Genomic DNA, 22,006 nt, shown 5'->3' with positions numbered 1-22,006 from the left:
CCTCGGTCCCGGGCCTGTGCCCCGAGCCGGTCGCGGTGAGGCCCTTTCACGCCGCCGGGGGCCCGGGCGCTCTTACGGCAGCCCTGGTCTCCAGCTGCTTCCTGGGGGCTTTGCCGCCGGTGGATTTACGAGAGAGTGAATAAACTCGAGAAGTACCATCATGTAATCCACTGATTTCAACAATGTAACTGTATTCTGAATACCATCTATTTATTTTGTAACTGTAACGGAATACAGTTACTCATAATTTGTATTCTAAATACGTAACGCCGTTACATGTATTCCGTTACTCCCCAACACTGCACCCAGCATAATGGACAGCTACTGACAGCAGCAGCTCTCACTCCAGGTTGTTTTCAACAGCTTTCTTCAACCCTTCCAACTTCCAGAGAAAATGCATTACATATCAGCTTGAACTCCATTAGAGAGGTTTCATGAGGCTATTTAATGAGGGTTAGAATTAAAGTGCAGAGGAATTAACTCAGAGCACAGCATTTCTCGTGTGTATGATTATATGAAGGAGTAAAATGTCACTTTGTTTTTACTTGGCTTGTAATCTGAATGAAAACTCAGAGTGAGAGCTGCTATCAGTGCATCAACTACATGATGGGAGAAACAGAGACAACAAGAGGGTCCAGGGGAAGGACAGACGAGAATCGGTGACACACACTGCCAAAGTTCAGCCCGCATTCGAGTAATTTGATTCACCGCACACACACACACACATGCACTTGCACAACCACAGCAGTCTCACTAAAGGTCAGGCAGCTCGTGTCAATCTAATGGCTTCAAGGACCTTTGAGGTACCTCAGACTGTGCACTCCAAGAAGCCAAAATAAAGCAAATGGCCAATAAACACAAAGTTTAAATGACTTGGCAGGTGCTGATATTTTGGATGTAAGAATGTAGAAAGCTGACAATGGAAATATGAGCTTTTCAAGATTCCAGAAAATTAAGGAACGTAACGATTCCCAAGTATTGAGTTAATGAACTTAACTACCACATAAAGGGACACGAGGAGCAAAATGTATGATCTCACTCTGCACATTGAGTACAGAACATGAGGGCTAAAGGGCACGAGGGAAGATGTGTTAGGGATATTTGAGAAAACAGAGCAGAGGCTGCAAACTAACTATGCAATGCTTACTATTGCAACACATCAAGCTAGTCTATTCTGTATAGAACTACACCTCCTGTGTAGCTACTTAGAAATTCAAAAATCATGCACCTTTCCATCGGTAGCTCAGAGCCTCAGTATGAGAACTGAGAAGTGCCATTCTTAAGCTTTGAGCAATGTCACCTGTAGTGGACGATTAGTAGCAGAAGAGAAAATAAAAATCAGAAAGATCGATAACATGAGAAGAAGCTTGAGTCAAAAGGTTGACATAGTGAGAAAATTATGCAGATGTGTTGGGGGTGGGGACAGAAAAGCAAGTCTAGAGTCTAGAGTAATGTTTTTTAAAGGGTCTAGATCAAGAGTAACATGGACTTGAGGCTGCAAATAGCTGCCTCAACCCCATCATTCTGTAAGGAACAGAAACACAAGCGCAAAGCATGCTAGCCTAGTTGCATGCTAACCACTGCCAGCTCAGCACACCTACAGGAGGAGCCTTGCATTTCTGAGATTCCTTCTATTAAGCTTTTGTGTTGTCAGCACTTTCATGCAAAGCTTGTAGCAGATCTAATATACAGGTTATGGGGGGGCATAGGCAATGTTAGCTATTGTTTAATAGAGCAATTAGTGATAGACAATGCATGACTAGCACACATATACACACATTTGATTCCACTTCCCGGGCAATCATCCCCCATAGGATCAACTGAGGGAAAGCAGGAAAAGATGAGAAGGGTCAGAGGTCAGCACCAGTAGAATGAGAGGAAACGGTTACAGACATTTCTTAAAAAAGGCTTGATGAAAATGATAACAAGGATGGGAAGAAAATGCCATGGAACGACTTGTTTAATGCCACATCATTTGGCGTGAACTAACAGGCAGTCGCTTATGGGCAGGATATTAATCAATCCCAGATATTATACGTTATTAATGGGTATATTATGTCTCTAATGGACTACACTATGAGCCATTACTCTTGTGTACGGCCAATGAAGTGTGCTATTTTAATGTAGCTTTAAATTAAGTTGTGTCATCAGTCAAAATCAGCCAAATATGACTATATACATTTTAATTAAATTATTTATATTTGCTTAAGTGTAGTAAACAACCTTAAAAGTTGTATTTATTGTTCTACTTAGGACACATAGTACAAAATGTCAGTGTTTTTAGATTTGCATAGTAATGGAGACAAAGCTGCATGGCTGAGAGCTATTAGACAGTGATTAAGACAGAAAATGTTGCCGACTCGTGGTGGGCCTGAGAGAAAGGGTAGGTGCCGCGTGGCTGCAGATCATGTCTAGATGTTGCAGAATAAGACTCACTGTCCAGGATGTCTCCCAGGCCCTGGGCGCGGAGCAGCTCCTTCAGTCGAGACACTTCATCCTTCAGATCGCGCACCAGCTTGTTGTTGGGATCCTCATTGATGATAGCATTGCACTTGATGTTCTTGGCTCGGTCGGCATAGCTTAAATTCAAAATAAACTTATTAAGCTTGGAAAAACGTAATAAGCAGGAATGCAAATGCTTATTTAGAAGTATTTAGCTGCATCTACAGCATGTCCTGAATGGGGAGCTTTACCGGAGTGTGCTGAGAGTTTCGTCATAGTTGATATCTGCAGGACTGAGGGCGGCTACCATAGCTGTTCTGGAGTTTCCACCTAATAACAAAGATTCAGCAGAGAGGTCAACTATATGACAATGTGTGTAAAGCCATTTTTCTCTTATAGATCCATTTGTTGCAAACACAACACGTTTTCTATTGCACTGTAAATTGAAAATGCTAAGAATAAAATAAAACACTACACAAGCAAAGTGAATGCTGAGAACTAATTCCACTAATGTAAGACTTCACTCTCATTAGACTTCACTGCTATGAACCACATGTGCGAGCTAAGATTGAAGATACCCTGGAAACCTCTCCTCCACATGTCAGAGCTAAAGAGAAATGTGTGCTCTTCTAGTTTGATTAAAATACAGTCTGCTGACAGTGTTCTTCTTAAAGAGGCTCTGAGTAACGTACACTAGCTCCAGTAATCCTTTCCTGCCCTTAGTGCCTATCATGGGATACAGAGGGTAAAAATGTGTTTGCTGCCCAGGGAACGTACTAATACAAATTATATAACTTGTCACAAGTAAATTATGTTTATCAGCTGATACTAGTAGTCATACCCAGATTCTCCCTCAGCAGCCATGTCAGAACTGAGTCTCTGTAAGGGATGAAGTCACTCTTCTTCTTCTTCTTGCTCTGCAGTAAACAAAACATTAATTTGGCTGATGGAAAACCAATACTAACAATGGATGTAAGTCTGTCTGTCTATCTAGAAATTGAATATTAGGGATGGTAATAAAGACTGAACTATATGACAAATCCCTCATGTAATAGACAAGTGAACAGGTCAAATAAGTACAGGCCCGTTTGACACGCTTTTGCTATTGTGCAAGGGTTTTACTGTGCATGGTGCCAAAAAGCACAGCACTTAAGGTGATATAATGGTAGTGCAAGAAAGTACGTGGTAACTTCAACATTGTTCATAGCAAAAGGCTGTCAAATCTGCCTCATGGGAGGTAGACAAGGTTAGTGGTTGAGCTGTCAAACGGTTTACCTTGGTGGTACAGTTATCCTGCGTAAGCAAGCATTTACAAGGGCAAGAGAAGAGAAAACAGAGGAGCAGACATTACAGCATGCCAGGCTGATAAACAAACTCTAGAGATAGGCAGAAGAGGAGGAGGAGGTGAAAGAAAGAATTAGAAATAGACATAAAATACTCACCACTTCAGCCAAAGCAGAGATTACCTTCCCTAACGTGGTGAGAGATTTGTTGATGTTTGCTCCCTCCTGTAAACATAGGCGAAAAAATATTATTGAAGAGCCCTTAAGGTGATACTATAGTTAACGGTTTGTGAATGCAACCGCTGGGTGATGATGGCAGTCTTACCTTTAGCCTGGTGCCTGTAGCTCCAGTGGAATCTGCTCGTTCGCTACCCGCCAAGTCTACCAGACTAATTTTACTGACCTGAAGGGAGGGAGTGAATGTATTTTAGATGCTTATAAATAATGCACATTTGAATTATAACAAACAGAGAGGAACGCACGAAATACCAAACATAAGCTTTTTACTAAACCAAACCAAAATATATGAAAGGAAGGGAAAACCATTCTAATTGTTACTGTCAATGTGAGATGCAGCCAGGCAGTAAAATCAGATAGTGTGGCTAAATACAAGGGGCATTGTGAGTACAATAACACAGAGGTCTTTGTCTCTGTGCAGTCAAAGGAAATGCCAAAAGTCCAATCTAAAATAGCTCTCTTCTTTCCTTCTGCAGTCACCACGACTTGGTGAACCACAGGAGAAATCTTAGCCAACATCAAAGAAGCAAACTGAAAATGAAGCTGTGAGAAAAATAACCTGCCAACAGTGTGGGATCAGACTGTTAAGTTATAAACATGGTTGCTTGTGAAGAGTTGACGATATACATTTAAGAATTAGAAGGTGTCTGTCTCTCTAGTTTCCTCTGACCTTTTCTGTGGAGGTGTCTGTCTCACTATCGTGTTTCTTCTGTGTGAAGACGATGGTGAAAACAGCATGGGACCTGCTGCTGGTTTCATTCATGTTGGTGGCGGCCACAGTTCTGAAGATTAGAACATATAACCATAGTTAGTTAGGGAAATACAAAATGCATGAGGATGTAACAAACCTGAGCTTTTTTCCCCTTTACTAATTATACAGAATTATTACCGCTAAATTCGTAGTCTTGGCTATTACTGGAGTTATCATCCCTGGATTTGACGCTTATTAGGGTGAATTGAGTCTATGGGATTACTTTGCGTGGCGGAGGTGGATAATACTGTGAGGACACCAAACTCAAATGCACAAAGCTCGCTCAGCGGAATAGTCACAGGGGAGATACGGGCTTTACATGCCATGTTCTAGAAATAAGTCTTCTGAGTCAGCACAGGAAGATTAAGGCGGGGTGGACTCCTCCCCACAGGAGCTCTCGTGACTTACGCACCCACAGACCCATGTATAAATTACATGCACTCAAGCTTTTACACATATTTCACTGAGAAGTGCTCACTACCTGCAATTAAAATCTCACTCATCCAGGTTGAGCTTGACATGCTGTTTTATTTAAATTTGAACAATATAGGGAAGATTCTGGGAGTCCTCTATAAAACTACGAATATCTTTGTCAACAGGGTTGATCAATGGAACTAAATCAAAATGATAACTGACTTTATTATTATTCCCCAAAAAATCACCTGGCCTTGTTGCCTGCATCCATCAGGTCAGCGATGTCTGTGTAGGAGGTGACGGCCAGCTTGGACAGGTCCTCCACGTAGGGGCCAAGCAGAGGGTGTTCTCGCACCCGTAGGTTCCCTTTGTTTTTGGGATTGAGCAAGTCTCGTACCCGTTCACAGTAGATCTCCATGTAACTGACCTAGAAATGGTTAAAAAAAAGTTTCAGAAATATCTGTTCAGGTGCACCCTAGAACGATACAAAGCAGTAACACAAGGCTGTATAACATAAAATAAGGACATTTCTCACTTGTTCTCATTCCAACAGTATATCTACAATAGAATCCCATGCACATGAATAAAAAAGATAGTCAGAAGAAACGTGTTGAGGAAACTCAGCAACTTTGACCCTTCAGCAAAAATGTGCTTGATGTCTGAGCTTTACCAGTGGTTTAATCCGTTGCACTGGCTCGACTAAAGGAGATTACAGGAAGTAAAACAGTCTGAGACTCACCTCCACTGAGTAAGAGAGCTCTTCTTTGTTGTTGCTGTCATTGATTTTATCAAATAGATCTTCACAAAGCTGGGAGGCACAAAAGAAGACAGGTTAGTGCAAATTAAGAGCAAGCGGAGAGGTGAGAGGCAGGGACATCAGGGAGGAGATCTGCAGACCATATATATGTACCTAAAATACAGTGATCTAATTGAGTGTCTTAATCTCTTTAATGCGATTCAGTGAATCAAATATATGTGTTGTAGAACAAACCATGGGAATGATTCCTTCCTGGCCCTCCTCCTGCTTGCCCATCATTGTGTAGGATTTGCCAGATCCTGTCTGGCCGTAAGCAAAGATGCAAACATTGTAGCCCTCAAAAGCGTGCTGCAGCATTTCTTTGCCAATATCGTTGAACACGCGGTTCTGTGACGCAAAGCTGGGGTCTTCGGGCTGTATCAAAGACAGAGAGGTTATTACAGAATAAATTCATGGTATTTCAAACGGACACACTCATTTTTTGTTATACTGGGCAGTGGAAAAGAGAAAATGTTGAAACTCACCGTAGTGTGTGACCAGTAGGAGTAATCGAAACTGAAAGTCTTTGCTGGTTCCTTCGGGGCTTTGGGGTTGAGAATAGCTGTGGAGGAGGAACAACATTAGCAATGAGTTTGATAACATCTACCAATTGCTCTTGTAGTTGTTCTTGTAGTTTCATATTAAAATCATCCTCAAGTTTAATTTATTTATTGCAAGTCATCTACAAGTTTTCCTTCCACCACAATTAACTATCTACCAAAAGTAGCATCAGTGCTGTCAGTCTGGATTATAGAATCTTTTAGCAAACGAGTCACTGAAACTGAAGTTTGTCTCCTGGGCTTGTGATTGCTTTATAAAGCTCACAGCAGCTGACCTTATAATCCTTTAACTTTTTGCAAATTCTCTTTCTCTTGCTTGACAATTTGCTTTTATTACTCATAGCCTAGCTACTTGTTGAAAGGTCAATAACAGCCAACAAACCTCCGATACATGTATTTCTTCTAGTTCTAAATAACTAATTTTAGTTCCTCAATCAGAGCAACAACTGTGATATATTTGGAACTAAGGGTCACATGAACCAGCGGTGGACTATGAGCCATTCGCTTTTGGGGGGGAACTGCAACTGCTGTGTCAAGTTTTACCAAACACATCATCTTTATCCAGCGTCTGATTCATCATGAGCGCTGACAACACACAAATGACCAATAAGAGGGAGTTTGAGGAGTAACACAGAAGCCTCATACTAATACATCACCTTTCCCTGATTATCTGCAATAGGGATGATGACACAATATTTCTTCACCATTCCCTGGGGCCACACAGACATTTCTTAATGAGCAAGAATCTGCAGCCATGCCTGGCATATCATGCCTGTCAACAATACTTGCTGGTACCCTGGGACTAGTGTTGAAGTTTTCCACACCATGCACTGGATATGTGACGTATGAGAGAGGAGGATGAGAATGAGAATTCTCTCTAGGATATTTATAGATATTTCTACTATAATCCATCCTTAACCAAGCTATTATTGACCAAAGCTGCTTTGTTTCAGGGCACATGGGGAGAGTTAGTTCAAGAGTTAGCTAATAAAAACGGTTTGAGAGACTAAAAGTAATGGGGGTGCGCTCAAGGGCATAGCGACAATCCAAACAGTGTAACAACACAGAGGAAAGGCAGGGCCAAAGTAAAACCGTGCATCTGCATTTTAAGCTAGAACAATACAATTTGTATATAGAGCATTTTCACTTCAAGCAAATCTCAAGAGGCAGACACAAAGCAGCCATTAGCTTTGTTTCATGCTAATTCTGTGCTCTGCTAATGGGCAAATTAAAGCCAGGTTGGCCTGCTCCACATGAGGGTGCTTGAGTGGCTTTTGCATCAAGATGTCCGGGGCTGAGTGCCTTGTGCGTTCAGAGGATTTCAGCACACTTATCAATAATGCAGGAGATGTGGAGAGACAGGGATTGCATATCGCCCTCCATGGGTCACATGCTGAAAGAAAAGCACAGCGTGTCCTCAGACAGCAGAGTACTAGCTGCTCCATGCTAAATATGTGATGATTATACCAACTCTCGTTGTAATGAAACTCGGTTAGCGACAACCTAGAACAGGTTAAAACAATGCATTTTTTGGAACCCTTCTACGAACAGACCTATAACAGGTTAAGGTGCACACGCGTAGCAGCAGCTTCCATAATGGGCACTGGAAGAAGATACAGCACGACAGGTGGCTATATAAAGCCCAATTTCACCTTTGACCTGCCTCCAAAGGGAAATTGGAGCCAGGGCATGAAGAAATGAAGGGGGATTTACGTCACCAGTGACCCTCTATTCTCATTTCCAGGAATAATCTACTGGGGCTATTAATGAAGGGGCAGCCTAAGCTCTGATTCACTGTCAATCAGGCAACTTAGCAATAAAAACAGAAAGAAGATGAGACAGTGCCACATGTGAGGGATTCAGACGGGCCAGCGGACTGACCGTGACAAACTGGCTTTACTGGGAATCACAGCTGTGTGCAGGCAAGACAGGATGTAAGCTTTCTAATCTCAGAGTCTGTCCATTTCCCCTGTTTGATCGAGGGCTGTCGTCAGAGACGGGGGTGGGATGTGATGGTGTATCTAGAAACATCAACTACATGGTGGCAGCAAGTGGGAGACTGCTAAACTACTAAAGGTGAATCATGCTCACGACGTGCCACCATCGCCTCATTCACATGCCCACTCGATTGCTCTCATAACTGACAGCTGCTTCACCCATGTCATCCTTTCAGTGGATCGCACGAGTCTATAAAAGGTGTAAAGGCAACGATGCATAAACTAACACACAAAATGTCCTTTCAACTTAAGAACCAGCCACTTTCATAAAAATATCCTGCTTTATCGCCATAGAGAAGAACCCTGATATGAAAATATGTAAATAAAGAAGCACTTCATTTGAACACTGAAGCACAGATATTTTTAGTCTCACGCAAACAAGTGTCAATGAGGAATTCCTCTGTTTTCCATTTATAGTAATTATTCCCACCGGACCAGAGTCACATCCTGCATGTAAAATGGCAGACGCATTCTGCTGCCTAATAAACAACGTCATCACTCCGTCTTTCTCAACCATGGTAACAGGTAGAGGGACAGATTGTGGTTGCCATAACAACCTCAACTTGGCACAGGAGGGGAATATGCGGCACACTGCGTTCTGTTCTCTCCTGCCTCAAGCATCCCCCATTACTGTGGATATATAAACTATTTATCAACGAGTAGTTTCAGGATTCAAATCCTTTAAAAATGCCTTAATACACATTAAGGCACAGTGTGAAAAGCTTTAGGATTTGTAACTAAGACATTAAGCTACTTATCATGTCAGACCCCACAGGCAATAACAGAAACGACCTTTTCAATAAGTTGGAAATGGAAAATTTAAGAACAAGAATATTGTCATGAAGCACAAAAGAAAAACACTTTGTCGTTTAAAAACCAATCAAGGTGTGAGTGAGGGTATGCATTTATTCCCTGCATATTACAAAGCTGAGGACATTTTTCTCCCTTTGCTGGCTGTGGTTTCATCGTCAGGTATCTAATAAATGCAAAAGCAACTATTATCTTTAAAAGAACATTATCAGCAATAGAGCAACATACTCGACTGTTTTATTATAGTATCATCAGCAGCACACACAAACATTCAAACGTTTGTTTTTACAACATGATCCAGCTTTGTCTTTTCACTTCCTGTTCTTCAGAGTATAGGACTATAGTGACACTCCACAGGAGCTCTCCGGTTTTAACTAACCGGTTATCTAACCACATCCTTCTATCTAAATAACATCACTCAGCTGGTTATAACAGGCAGACATTTTGTACTCCAGCGTTCAACATGGGGCCTATAATCCGGTCAGGAAAGCAAAGACAACTCTCAGTAATTAGGATGTTAGGAGGTCTCAGAGCACCAGATGGGGCCTGCAAACTAGCCCCCGTTCACCTGAGACAAGCTGGGAAGCAGAGTGTAAAATGGCTGAGCATCCTCTCTCTTCCAGTAAATCGCTAGGAACCTGATAAGCACTGATCGATGTCTGTCCGTGATTGCAGGAAGGCCGTGAAGAGCCTAAATAAATGCATGCATTAAATGCAAAAGGGGAACAAGTGGATGAACTACCAAGGCACTCAGAGAAACTATAGAATCATAAGTACCCATGTTTGCTTCTTTCAGCCAGACTGAGGAATTTTAATGGCTTTCCCCAGGGTCTGTATGTATATTGGCAGCAGTGTGATGTAACAGCTGATTTCTGAAGACTATTTAGAATACATTTAAAGAGGTTACAATTTACCATATTTTTAAAGAAAAAATAATTTTTAATGTGTTGTACTATACAGGTATGAGAAATACATGAAGTATTTAAATGTTATGTTATGCTTTCACGTTGTCAAGGGAGAATCTGGCATTGCAGCTCTACTGCTGAGTAGCTCCATACAACATTACAACTGCACACCTGTGTCACAGTTTGTGCATGCATGGTGAGGCAAAGCAGTTGCTGAAATAATCTGATGGTTTCGGCATTAATTCCACATCAACGCTAACATGGTTGCTCAGTCTCTGATAGGGAGCAGAAACGAGTGGATGGGGCACATGCTGGGGTGGCCAGAGAAACGCTCTGCATGCTGTATCCAGTGTCTTCTGCAGAGAGAGTGTGATGGCTTGGTTGCCAGGGCTGCGGCACAGGTGACTGAGTTGTCACTGGATGAAGCTCAAAGCTGCAGGCTAAAAGTAGTGTCTGAGCACTGCTGTGCACATTTGACAAACAGCTGAGCTCGTCGCAGCCACAACACAGGACATACAACATATCCAAAACAGAAACCACCATGTGGTATCTTGATTAGACCCTTGGATAGAGTGCACCTTCACGTCTGGTCAGGGAGATGCCTCTGGGACTTTAATTTAAAATAAAAATCCACACAGCAATTCAATACTCATCCTGCTGCCAAAAAAACATTGAACCCTTCAGGGCGGGCAGGTGGGTTTGTCTAGCGAGGAGACGCAACCTTTCACACCAGAATCCATTTCATCGCCACTGACTAAGACAAATTACAACTAACTTTCTGTTAATGTTAACATCATGTGTTTTAATATCAGATTGCTCAATTAGGAAACTGTAAGGGAAGGCACTAAGTTTGTCCTAATGAATTCTCAGTTTCTACTCAGAAGGCTGAACACGTAATTTTTCTCTTTCTACTGCAAGAGCAGAGGGGGGGGGGGAGCAGGAAGACACCAGAACAATGCACTGAATGCAGGGTATTGCAGTTGACAACAGACCCTGCAAAACACATTAGGTAATCTGTTATGACAAGGCTTCATGTGCCCCGTCCCCTCTATCACAATGCCTCTTTTCACACCGGTCCCCCCCGACGTATACTTTAGAAACAGTGTACACTTTATTTAAACAAAAAAAGGACCTTTAAAGTTTTTGTTGGAAGGTGACTCCAGTCAGCTCAATGTAAACTGTGCCTTAAAAACAAATAGCTGATTGCAAACTAAGAAACCATGTTATTGAAAGAAATCCAGTTTGGGCAGCAAATCAGAATATATGATGTATGCACTGCAAAACAACGCCCATATTTACTTGCAGTAATCAGATTTAATCAGAACCACCATATACATGCATCTACAATACATTTGGTACATTAGGATTACTCTTAATTTGTCTACTACCCGGAAAAGTCCGAAAACCCTTGAACTTTTTAACTATTACACGCAAAATTAAGTAAAAGAAAGTGATTCATTAAAATGATGTGTTTTGTTTCCTGTCTAGCGAAAAAGCAGTGGGCCAGGGTGCAGTCCTGGCCTATGTGCCAGCTGTTCCAGCTCTGCCTACTGTCTATTTATACAGCAGCAGATGGCGGCTAGTACTTCACATGCCGACAGACTGTCAGTGACAGGAAGGAATGGACAGATTTCAGCCGACCAAACCTTTCCGCCAAACTCAAAGCCAAACCATACATTGCTCCAAGCCCACAGACACTGATAGCTAGCATGTCAGCGAGTGCCTTTGATATTAGCAGCTCACACAGACTCACTGAGTCCATCATAACAAAGACGTTTCTAGAAGCCACCAGACAGAGGAAACATGCTAAGCCAGCAGGGCTCCATTCAGAAGCTGAACAAACAGAACTACAACAAAGAGAGAGATGTCAGTCAGTCTCTCAGGGGCATGACATGGATGGTTAAACCCACAAGGCACGTAGAACGGGCATAAAATCTGAGACGAGATAGATTTCCAAATGACATGCCGTGCATGCAAGTGTAATGTCCCATGTGTCGAACCAAATTCTGGACGTGTCTACCAACTTGTAAAATGAACATATTTGTTGTTTGCACTTCAATGTTAAAATAATAAAAAAAGATGACACATGATCGAGTTTTCAGCTGTTGTCCCAGCTCATAGAGGTGACTTGCACGTCATGAGTCGGGTCTAAGGAGGATAGTCTCCTCTGTGCAGGTGCTGCTTCAAAGGTCAAAGGTCGTTCCCCAACACATCCTGTGTCATGGAAAGCTAAAGCAATACGTCCTCAATTTTATTCTGTCAGAGTCTGTCATGTTCCAGGTAAAAATAGCACTAACGTATATATGAACAAAATTTACATTTAAAACTTTCTCAAGTTCAACTTTTAACAATTAACTTTAGCGAACTGGCTCTGCATGTGACTCAAGAAACAATGATAATGCATTTCTTATGTCAAAATATTTTATGTTCCAAATCGGAATATATATTTTCATTCTCAGGTCCAATCACAATCAATATTATGGGTAATAGTAACAATAAATTATAAATATATAATAAATTAATATATTCACACAAATAATATGCCATAGTAGTACAACTTCTCCAGAACTTCTCTACAAGAGAGATGCTGATTTAAACAATCTATGACTTTATGATTCATGCCTGCCTAGTTCTAAAAGGTTTTCCAAATATTAGCCATTGCTGCCCATGTTTACATTGAGTTAATATTTAATTCATTTATTTATGTGAATGCAATGATAAGGAAAATAGCCATTTGAATTACAAATATTCATCTGTTCTTTCAAAACTGTTCCAAATTAGCTTCAAACCTTGAATCCTGATTAAACATGGTCTGAAATTTGTTTCAAAACAGCATCATATGATCTAGGCTGAATGGCCTGAGTGTTGACAACAGTGCAGACCGAGCTGTACAAGGGAAATACAGAGCCCCTTACATTCACTGCTCACAAAAGGCACCCATTTTACAGAGCAGTGACCTGGATTTCCTCAACTAGCCTCTGCTCAGAGACTGAGGTCTCGCTTTAAATGCTTTGTGGCTTTATGTAAGCACCATGACATCAACTCTGGCACATGGATCTGTGAAAATCTTACATCTTTTTGTTTCACCCGTGTCTTTAAAATAAAAAAAAAGGATCAAGACAAGCTGCATCAATCTTTGACACGTTCTGTGAAGCCAGTAAACATTAAGGATGAGCACTGAGTGATGCCTCGAGCAAATGTCAGATGACTAACACCTTTTGTCCAGTGTTTTCTCTGTGGAGAACAAACATGACGCATGAAATTCTGTGTACCCATGTGTGCGGTTGTCTGTATCGATGTGTATGTGTGTGTACTACTGATTTTAGTATTCTGCTCAGTGGCACAAGACTATTTTTTGAGAGGCAGATGAATCCAGACGCCTCTTGATTTATCAGTTTAACATGTTTCTCAAAGTGAAATCATGGTCACCACCAAGCTCCCCGTGCCTGGACTGCAAAAGCTTTCCAGTTCGTGTCTGAATTCAGCCCTCAGACTGTGGGAGGAAACCAAACAATGGCGTCTAGAAAGAGAGCTGTGTCGGTGAGGGCACCAACACTAAGGAAGCACATTCACTCTCCAGAATGCGGGGTCCAGCCATTTCAACCAACTCAGGCAACAGACCAAAGAGTAGGTACGAGGAGCGAGCCAGGACTGCCACAACTTTAAAACAAATACACCATTATCTGCTTTACAGCCGTTTTCTAAAAGCCAAACCGAATAGTCCACGTGGATGTCGAATACATTTTTCGATGATGGTTTCTGTAATTGTAAGTTGTTCTTAACACTGATGTTTGTTCAAGTGCACAGTTTTCCAGAAGGTTTAGTTGTTATTACTTATATGATGCTATAAAAAAGGGCAAAAACATTGTGTGAATGACGTTGCTACATCCCCCCCGATCTCTACAGTACAGACTCTGGTTCCAAATGACACTGTTGCCACAATATGTCAGAATTTGTATGCAGGATATTTGGCTTCATTTTTAAAGAGATGTAACATCAACCTTTATGATATCACCTCAATATTATTTATTTATGTTGTTATATTGATAGTAATTTTCAACATCAAGGACATAATTGATGTGATGCTTGAGAATACACAGACACACACAAGTTCTTAATTCCTTAAGTCCTCTATTCTCAAAAATCAGGTAGTGCTCACTTTGTTCTACAGACAATCTCTTAAACCCTTTCAGCTGTTTGGATGCCTCTGACAAACCAGGATTTCAGTATTTGTCTAAACTGCATTTTACCAGATTAATTGTGTTGTTCCACCTTGTTACGTGAGGGAGGGTGGCTGGTTTGCCTCTTATCTCTGGCAGTTACAAACATTAATGGATTTGTTTGGTCTGCAGCCCAGCATCCAATCGAGCGGAGGCCACTATAGGAACAGCTCCCTAACAGCATCAATATCAGGCAGTTTTTCTGAAGGGTCCATGCTGCAGAACAAGATATTTAATTTGGGCATTATATTTGGATTGTTGCCATTTAAGATTCCCTTGCAATAATCTCTTTATTTAACAATATCGACATTTAATCCTAAAAAAAAAAAAAAATCCTGAAACAATTGAGATGGTGTTTAAAATAACAAAATGATATCATACCATTGGTGTGCATTATTGTTATCAGAAAGGGTAGTCTTTGTGGAGACACAACATGCAAGATAATGACGTTAAATTGACAGACACAGGAATTATAGTTTTTCTTTTTTGGTCTTAATTCCATGCACTTCTCAGCCACAATCATTGTGACTAGAATCTCATCATCTGTAGCCAGGCGGGTGTATGTGGTTGCCACCTCACGCTTTCTTGCACGTGAATGTTGCTCATGCACGACTTTCACTGTCTCTGCTGCTGTGGCAGCGTTCACATGCCCCCTCCCCCTCTCGACTCGGCTCAGATCCTCTCCTCCAATATCCCTTTCTGCAGATGACTCAAACTGTTTCCACTTAGACCCATCACAGGTTGGAATGAGAAGGGGCCGAAAACAATGGGTTAAATTTTGCAAAGCTGATGTATGGGAAGACATTTAATGAAATAAGAGGAGCACTGAAAGGCAACTGCATAACCATCACTTTAGCAAGTATGTTATGTAAAGACCGTTTGCAAAGGCAGTACATGGGCCACAGATCTAACACTTTTTTTAATAGGAGCATAAAAATGCATCAAACCCAATCTTACGAAAACCCCTTGTAATTCTATATGTACTGCTTTCATTAATAACGACACCTTTCATTTTAGGACATCTGGAGCTGATCCTCAGGTCCTCCGAAGTTGGCAGGGGCCAATAATCTGACTAGGGTTACAGCCTGAGGGTAACATCACTCCACCAACTATGAAGTCCTCCTCCATTTCTGACATTTGAAATGTGTAAAAATTAGGTTTCTATAGATTCAACAACATGCTAAATCAAAGAGGCATCAAGACTCTGTTTAATATGGGCTCAAACTAAAATGGGAAAAACTGAATATGTGGTGATGAAGTTATGGAGAAAAACAACCGCAAGAAGCTTGGTCAGCAACATAGCTGAAACCTCAGTTTAGAAAGATATGGTATTTATCACTTTCCCCTTCTGACCTCTGCCACATCTAGGACATTCCAGCATTCAGCCCATCCCAGACGTCCCCTGCCATACTGCAATGTTGTGGTTAATTAATCATTTCAAAACTCTCACACAAACATTTATCATGAATGTGGGTTTGATGCAATGACTGACAAAAAAGTGCAGCTGAAGCATATTCATTAAATACCAAGATGGCATCCAGATATTGTGAAGGGGACTGTTTCTACTCTGCACACAAATTCTTTTCTTCTCTGTTTATATTTTCATGATGCTCTGCACTACGTCACACCTTTCCTTGCTCTGATTTGTAAAGGGTCTATCTAACTTTTTTTCAGAGGCATTTTGGTCCGTGGCTGACGATAGAAAATTTAAATATAACTGAGAGGCTTGACAGCCCTTTGCTAATGGGAATTAGTCTGGTGATGCCAAGCTAAGAAAGGCCACTGTGGCTCTGGGCCACTTTGGCGAAACAAACTGTGGTGATGACGTTTGGTTTTAACTGTCAAATATAAAACTAATTGCATGAGCAGAATTTCATCTTAATGTAGACATTATGCCTGTCTCATTTAAATAAATAATTCAATAATTATGATGCTCTGATAAGAGCATCTAGGAATCCTGAAAAACAAACCTGATATTGAGCAACTTAAATATTGTGGGAAACAGGTCAGTATCTATCCACACATACAATTGATTTGGTCTACAAGAGCATTCTTCCTACCCTCGCAATATTCTATCATTCAGTTTCAATAACATCTAGATTCCGCAAAACTTAAATCACGGAGAGGCTATAGGTGCAGAAATTTAAGAAAGAGCATCATGAGTGCAGCTAAATAGAGTTTGTGGTATGAAAAGGAAAAGTATTTAGAAGATACGAGTCACTTTTATTATTCATTCAAAATGGAGTATAAGAAAGCCAATTCTGTTGCCATGACTACCCACAAAAGAAGAAGGCGACAACAAATTTAATTAGAGAGATATGACAAAGACGGATCTTTGGTATTCTTCCCCACACTCATAATTATACATCTTGGTTGTTATTATGAAAAATACTTGCAGAGCTCCAAGCTGTCAATGTAATAGTTTTTTTTCAATTTGCAAGACAATGCAAGTCACGTTCTGTTATACTGCTTTGTAGTTGTTCTGAAAACTGTCTGTGCTACACAACATGGATTTGCGCCTCTGGCCCAGAAGTCCTGTGACGCAGCACGAGCTGAGAACGGACACATGCATCTGCCTGTCCTCCCTCCTCATTCAGAGGTCAGGCCGATGTGTGTCATTCCATAACAATCTCAGCCTGAGGCAATGAGAAATGCAACACCCTGAGCGGTTGCATATAGATATGTGTCTACACCTACAAGGGTCACAGGGATTACGGCAGCAGGGCGTGGCAACCTGAGGCAAACCAGCGGATTACTGGGACTAATCAGGTCAGTCGGTCCTGTCTGCAGGGTTCAGCGGTGGTATGACAATCCTTCATCTAACCCCACGCTCCCCATCTTGCTCCCCACTGTTGCTGCCAGCGCTCTCAGCATTGACCACAACTCATTCATACGAGATGGGCTCATTGTCGTTTATGCTGTGGTGATGGCCTTTCTCATGTGTAACTGACACTGGAGCTCAGCTTATTCCCCCTGTAGGATGTTTGTAAGGTCACATCCACTCAGCCTGAACTGAGAGGAGACTCAGCAGAATTGTATCTGAAGGGTGAAGGTTTCATTCACATGGTGACCTTCTGTTTGTTCTAACAATTTATCAATACATTTACTCATTAGCTTAGGGTTGTGTAACATCCAGCACTTGGATAGCGCATAGTTCATGTAGGAAATATTCTAGCTGTAGGCAGGTTTGCCTTTTTGGGTATTGCTCTAATATAACAGAGTCTTCTTACACACTGTGTGAGATATCAATCATCTTCGTCCATACACGTACATATGTATATGTGAGTGCTGCTCACTGGCTGACCGGGAACATAACACATGGGTTACACAACGAGAGATCGATGTGGAGAACACATCAGGGGCTCTGATGAAGTCAGAGCCCCTGATGTGTTCTTCGGCTTCGGCTTCGGGCGCCTTGGAGTTATTCAACATTTGGAGCCCCAACGCTAACTGATGGAACAGTCTATCGCGTCACCCCCTTTATTATTTCATTAGCTCTGGTATGTTTAAGAGCTTCCAGTGAAAGAGGCCTTTACTTGTTTCCAGCCTGCCCGTAGAGGCCTTCAACACATTTCCTGCACACTGGATAATCAATTTGCTACCCCTGTGCCTGCGCCCTATCCTTGACAACCTTCCATGCATAGTGAAAAGGGGAGAGAGCGAGGGAGAGAGAGAGACAACATACCCTGCCCTTGCCCCCAAGCGCTCTGTTTCTCTGTGCTGTTGACACACAGACAGACACATATACCCTTGAGCGAGTCACCACAATAAGGGGAGTGCCAGGGCTTTATCCGCACATCTGCCAAACATCTCCAAGCTGACCAAGCAATTCCCCTAAACATCTATTTTCTGTCAGGCAGCTTTGTCCAGTTTATTTGCCAGTCATCACTACATACTTCCTAATATAACAGACATACACATGTATTGCAGACCCTGTAAAGGGTTCGGATTTATTGTGATTGCAGCAACATGTCGAAATTGTATTGTGGCACAGTAGGACATGCTAAACAAATTATCACACAAAGTTGTGATAGTTGTAAACATTTATTAGACAGGGGCTAACATAACCAAATAACAGAAATTGCACACATTAGTCATGATAAAAAAACTTAACCATCACTCTGCAACAGAAGCTAAACAACTGGTAATGTGCACATTACTTGAGAAATGCTATAAAATGTAAGTATTAAATAATTCTATCATTACTTGAATAATCATAATTAAGTGTGGGCATCCATTAAATAAGGCCTCTCAAACGTACCATTTTGTCTTTGTTTAGACAACAAATGTAAGTTAAATGTGACTTTTGTAAATAGTGATACACGCCAAGTGTGAGGGTATCCAGAAAAGCAAGGCTACATAGAATTCACCTTTTCACATTGCATGTCAGATAACCTCAACTACTGTACGCACATGTGCATGTTTGAGCTACTGGCTCCATTGAAGCTCTCAGCATCCTAATAGGACAGCATTCTCAGCATACCATCTGCAATGAAGTACTGATGAAGGGAAGGAGTATGGCCGTCTGCCAGCCCCCCTTTCTGCTCTGCAATCTGCCCATGTGATAGGATGTAGAGTAAGCAGTACTGCAGCCTTCTCCTCTCCCCTTGCTCACACACTCACTAACCTCCCCAAAACACTGCATATTCCACTGCAGTTCTGCTACAAACCACGAGTCACCCTCCAGCACCTCTGAATGACATTGACATAATGAAAACCCAGGGATATGGAGTAAACGTACTGGGGATTTGACACAAAGCTTCTCTTCGGTAGAGTATGAGAGATAAAGTACAAGTGAGGCATAACTGGTTGGGACACTTGATCTTATGGAAGATTCATAAAGGCTTAGTCTAACAAGCCCAATAAGACAGACCGACAAAAGTCAGGCTAAATAAGAGAGCGTGCTGGAAGAACAGGTTTCTTCTGTCACATGCTGTCTTGTTAAAGTCATTAAATACTTCCAATGCCAATGTAGCCGTGAGGGGAACTGGGACATACTGCACAGGAAAGAGTACGGAGGCAGCTAGCACTTCCCAGTACCTGATGACTCAGTCACATGTGAGCAGGCGGAACGACAATAATAGACATCACATTCAGGTTCTTATATCCCCTTCACAGATTCCACAATACCAACAGAACAGCAGGGGATCATCACAGATTTACACCATCAAACGCTAAACATACTTTGCATGTACACATATTATAACCCTATATAACATTCACAGTCTCTAGTTTATTTCAATACATTCATCTTTCTATGATAAATGTTATATTATAGGGAAATGTTGGTCACATATCCTACACATATGCAAAAAACCAAGAGTAAATTAAGGATGCAACTGGTGGGCCTCATTATAAAGCTTCAGGAAACCAAGAGTATATCTACACAACATCATCTTATCACTCTTATCACTGTATTGTCAAAAATGAATCAGATCTGATGAAAATGCAATATTTACATCACACATTTTCTCTTGGAAGTGACAGTAAAAAACAAAGCAGCGCTCTGTGTAAATGATTCACTAGAGGTCATAACACTGCAAATGTTTCTACAATCTCTTCACAAACTGTTTGTGTACACTGGCAGATAACAAAACTACAAAGCCACACGCATATCAACTGTGTGACCAAGCCTTGGTAAATTGGGGGTTTGCAGACCAGAGTGTGTGTGTGACAAACCCCCAGGTCTCCCAGTATGAACCAACTCAGCGTTTCTCACACACACAGACAGAGACTCCTAGGGTATGCAGGCCCATTCAAAGGAGGAGGAATTCCACCCTGTAAGCCTTTTCTTCTCTTTCAAGCTGCTTGTCCCCAACCGTCCACTATTCAGTTTGCTCATTCTACTGTTCACTGCTAAGACCCCCGAAGGAAGACCACGTGCACGCATGTGCAGTATACCAAGCCTCCCTTTGCAGAGAGGCCCCCCCATAAATTTAAATGTAAGAAACAGTATCATTGTGTGCTACAAGTGGACTACTTACTTGTGGTGTTGCCTTGCATCTGAATTATACATTTTGAATCCTTGCCCGTCTCCCTGGAGTTGAAGGGCCGAACTCGAACGGCGACTTTGACAGACGCCCCAGACATGATTGCAGCTCAGGACCGGCTCCCGATAAGAATCCTTATATATCCCTCCTAGAGGAAACACAGAAAGAGAGATGTTTGCATCGATTTTTAAAGAAAATACTTAAAAACTAAAAATGAATGGCACTCAGAATGTAAATCAAACACCATCAGAGTCCACCCCCTCTTGATTCCCAGTAACAGTCCTCAACAAATATGGCCGATCAAAGCCAGGGAAGAGCTTTCATATTTTGTAAACAGCAGCTGATCAAACATGCAACAGTTACCTAAAGGCCACGTCTGATGTATTTAACTGCCAATTAAAATGTGAATACAGCATTAATCGATTTGCATGCAGAGGGAGCATAATTCATATTTTCTATTGAAATAAGTTGGCAATGTGTCGACGGTCCATGTAAGTCGATGCCACCCGCGCCCCGCGAATACACAGGGCAAATATCTGCTGGTTTCCACGTCCTTGCAGTCAGCCATACTGGCCGAAGCACACGCCCATGAAATTCTATCTCCCCCTGTTCGGTGTGGGCTACAGCGGGTTGGTGAGCTGGGCCTGTGCTTCTGCCTCCAGCGAGGTTCATCCATCCTGCGCACACAAAGAGCTTTAAACCTTCATCTTTAAAGAAAACATTACATTCGCCCATGTTCTGGGGGGGGGGGGGAGTAGGCTAATCCTCCGCCGCTGCTTGATGATGATGTTGTGGAACCGTGCAGAGAGGAGTTGCACGGTTGTTTGAGCAGCACACACTTCGACCCATCGTTCCCAGTACGTGAGAGGGTTCAATAGTTTGCTTTGAATCCTAATGGATGCAGTACGTCATACATTAGCTACTCTAGTGTTTGTGACTGTAAGCTAGCGTTTAGCCATGTTGAACTGATGGCTTCAGTTTCGATCTAACGTTACGAGACGGAAGCTCCCTGTGTTTCTCTGGCGTGTTGTCGCTGCCCCAACCATTCACAAAATACTGTCAACAACTAGCATTTCAAATTTTGTCAATTACATAGGAACATCTAACTGTGCGCATACTGGGAGTGTGCAGCGGTCCAAAGGCACGTCCCAGTGACCAGTAGCTAACCCACCCCGCCTCACCTGCTAATAACAAACGCCTGGGATTCATCTGCAGAGACGAGCTGGTCCACAACAACTAGCACCACAGATTCAAGAACAGAACTTTACTCACGTCTGAGGTGGATCTCCTCGACACCAGCAGCGGCTCGGCAGGGAGAAGTAACGGGGGCTAGCGGGGCGTCGGTGATGGGAGAGTGCGAGGGTTCTTTATATCAAAATCGGCCAAAACTGATAGAAAGTCCACTTGGATGAAAAACACCCATTCTAGCGGTGTCTTCCGCCGGATGGAGCTGAGATCACGACCTCGACGAGTTTCTGTCCCCGTGTAGATGATGTGTATAAATAAAAAACCCGGCGGGCGTCTCTCTGCACAGGAGAAGAAGAAGAGAGCTGATAGATCGACTTGATTTAAAGAGATTACGTCAACTTGCTCTCGCCAGC

The 22,006-nt window shown here is 42.1% G+C and overlaps 1 protein-coding gene across 1 annotated transcript in view; it reads right to left on the bottom strand.

The window, feature by feature from the left end:
* kif1b (kinesin family member 1B) overlaps positions 1 to 21,916 on the bottom strand; it is a 31,954-nt gene extending 10,038 nt beyond the window's left edge. The window contains exons 1-12 of the mRNA XM_061075583.1: positions 21,678 to 21,916; positions 20,400 to 20,553; positions 6,409 to 6,485; positions 6,119 to 6,298; positions 5,867 to 5,935; positions 5,376 to 5,554; positions 4,633 to 4,744; positions 4,051 to 4,128; positions 3,885 to 3,950; positions 3,284 to 3,359; positions 2,694 to 2,772; positions 2,437 to 2,579 (exon numbers count right to left, since the gene is read on the bottom strand). Of these exons, the coding sequence (XP_060931566.1) occupies positions 2,437 to 2,579; positions 2,694 to 2,772; positions 3,284 to 3,359; positions 3,885 to 3,950; positions 4,051 to 4,128; positions 4,633 to 4,744; positions 5,376 to 5,554; positions 5,867 to 5,935; positions 6,119 to 6,298; positions 6,409 to 6,485; positions 20,400 to 20,505 (1,165 nt within the window). The 5' untranslated portion in view covers positions 20,506 to 20,553; positions 21,678 to 21,916. The remainder of the gene's footprint in view (positions 1 to 2,436; positions 2,580 to 2,693; positions 2,773 to 3,283; positions 3,360 to 3,884; positions 3,951 to 4,050; positions 4,129 to 4,632; positions 4,745 to 5,375; positions 5,555 to 5,866; positions 5,936 to 6,118; positions 6,299 to 6,408; positions 6,486 to 20,399; positions 20,554 to 21,677) is intronic.
* Between the last annotated feature and the right edge of the window lie 90 nt (positions 21,917 to 22,006).

Source organism: Limanda limanda, chromosome 7, assembly GCF_963576545.1.
Source record: "Limanda limanda chromosome 7, fLimLim1.1, whole genome shotgun sequence".
NCBI classification, from domain to species: Eukaryota; Metazoa; Chordata; class Actinopteri; order Pleuronectiformes; family Pleuronectidae; genus Limanda; species Limanda limanda.
Note: the sequence above shows the minus strand (reverse complement) of the source record. Positions and strands in the feature narration are given on the sequence as shown.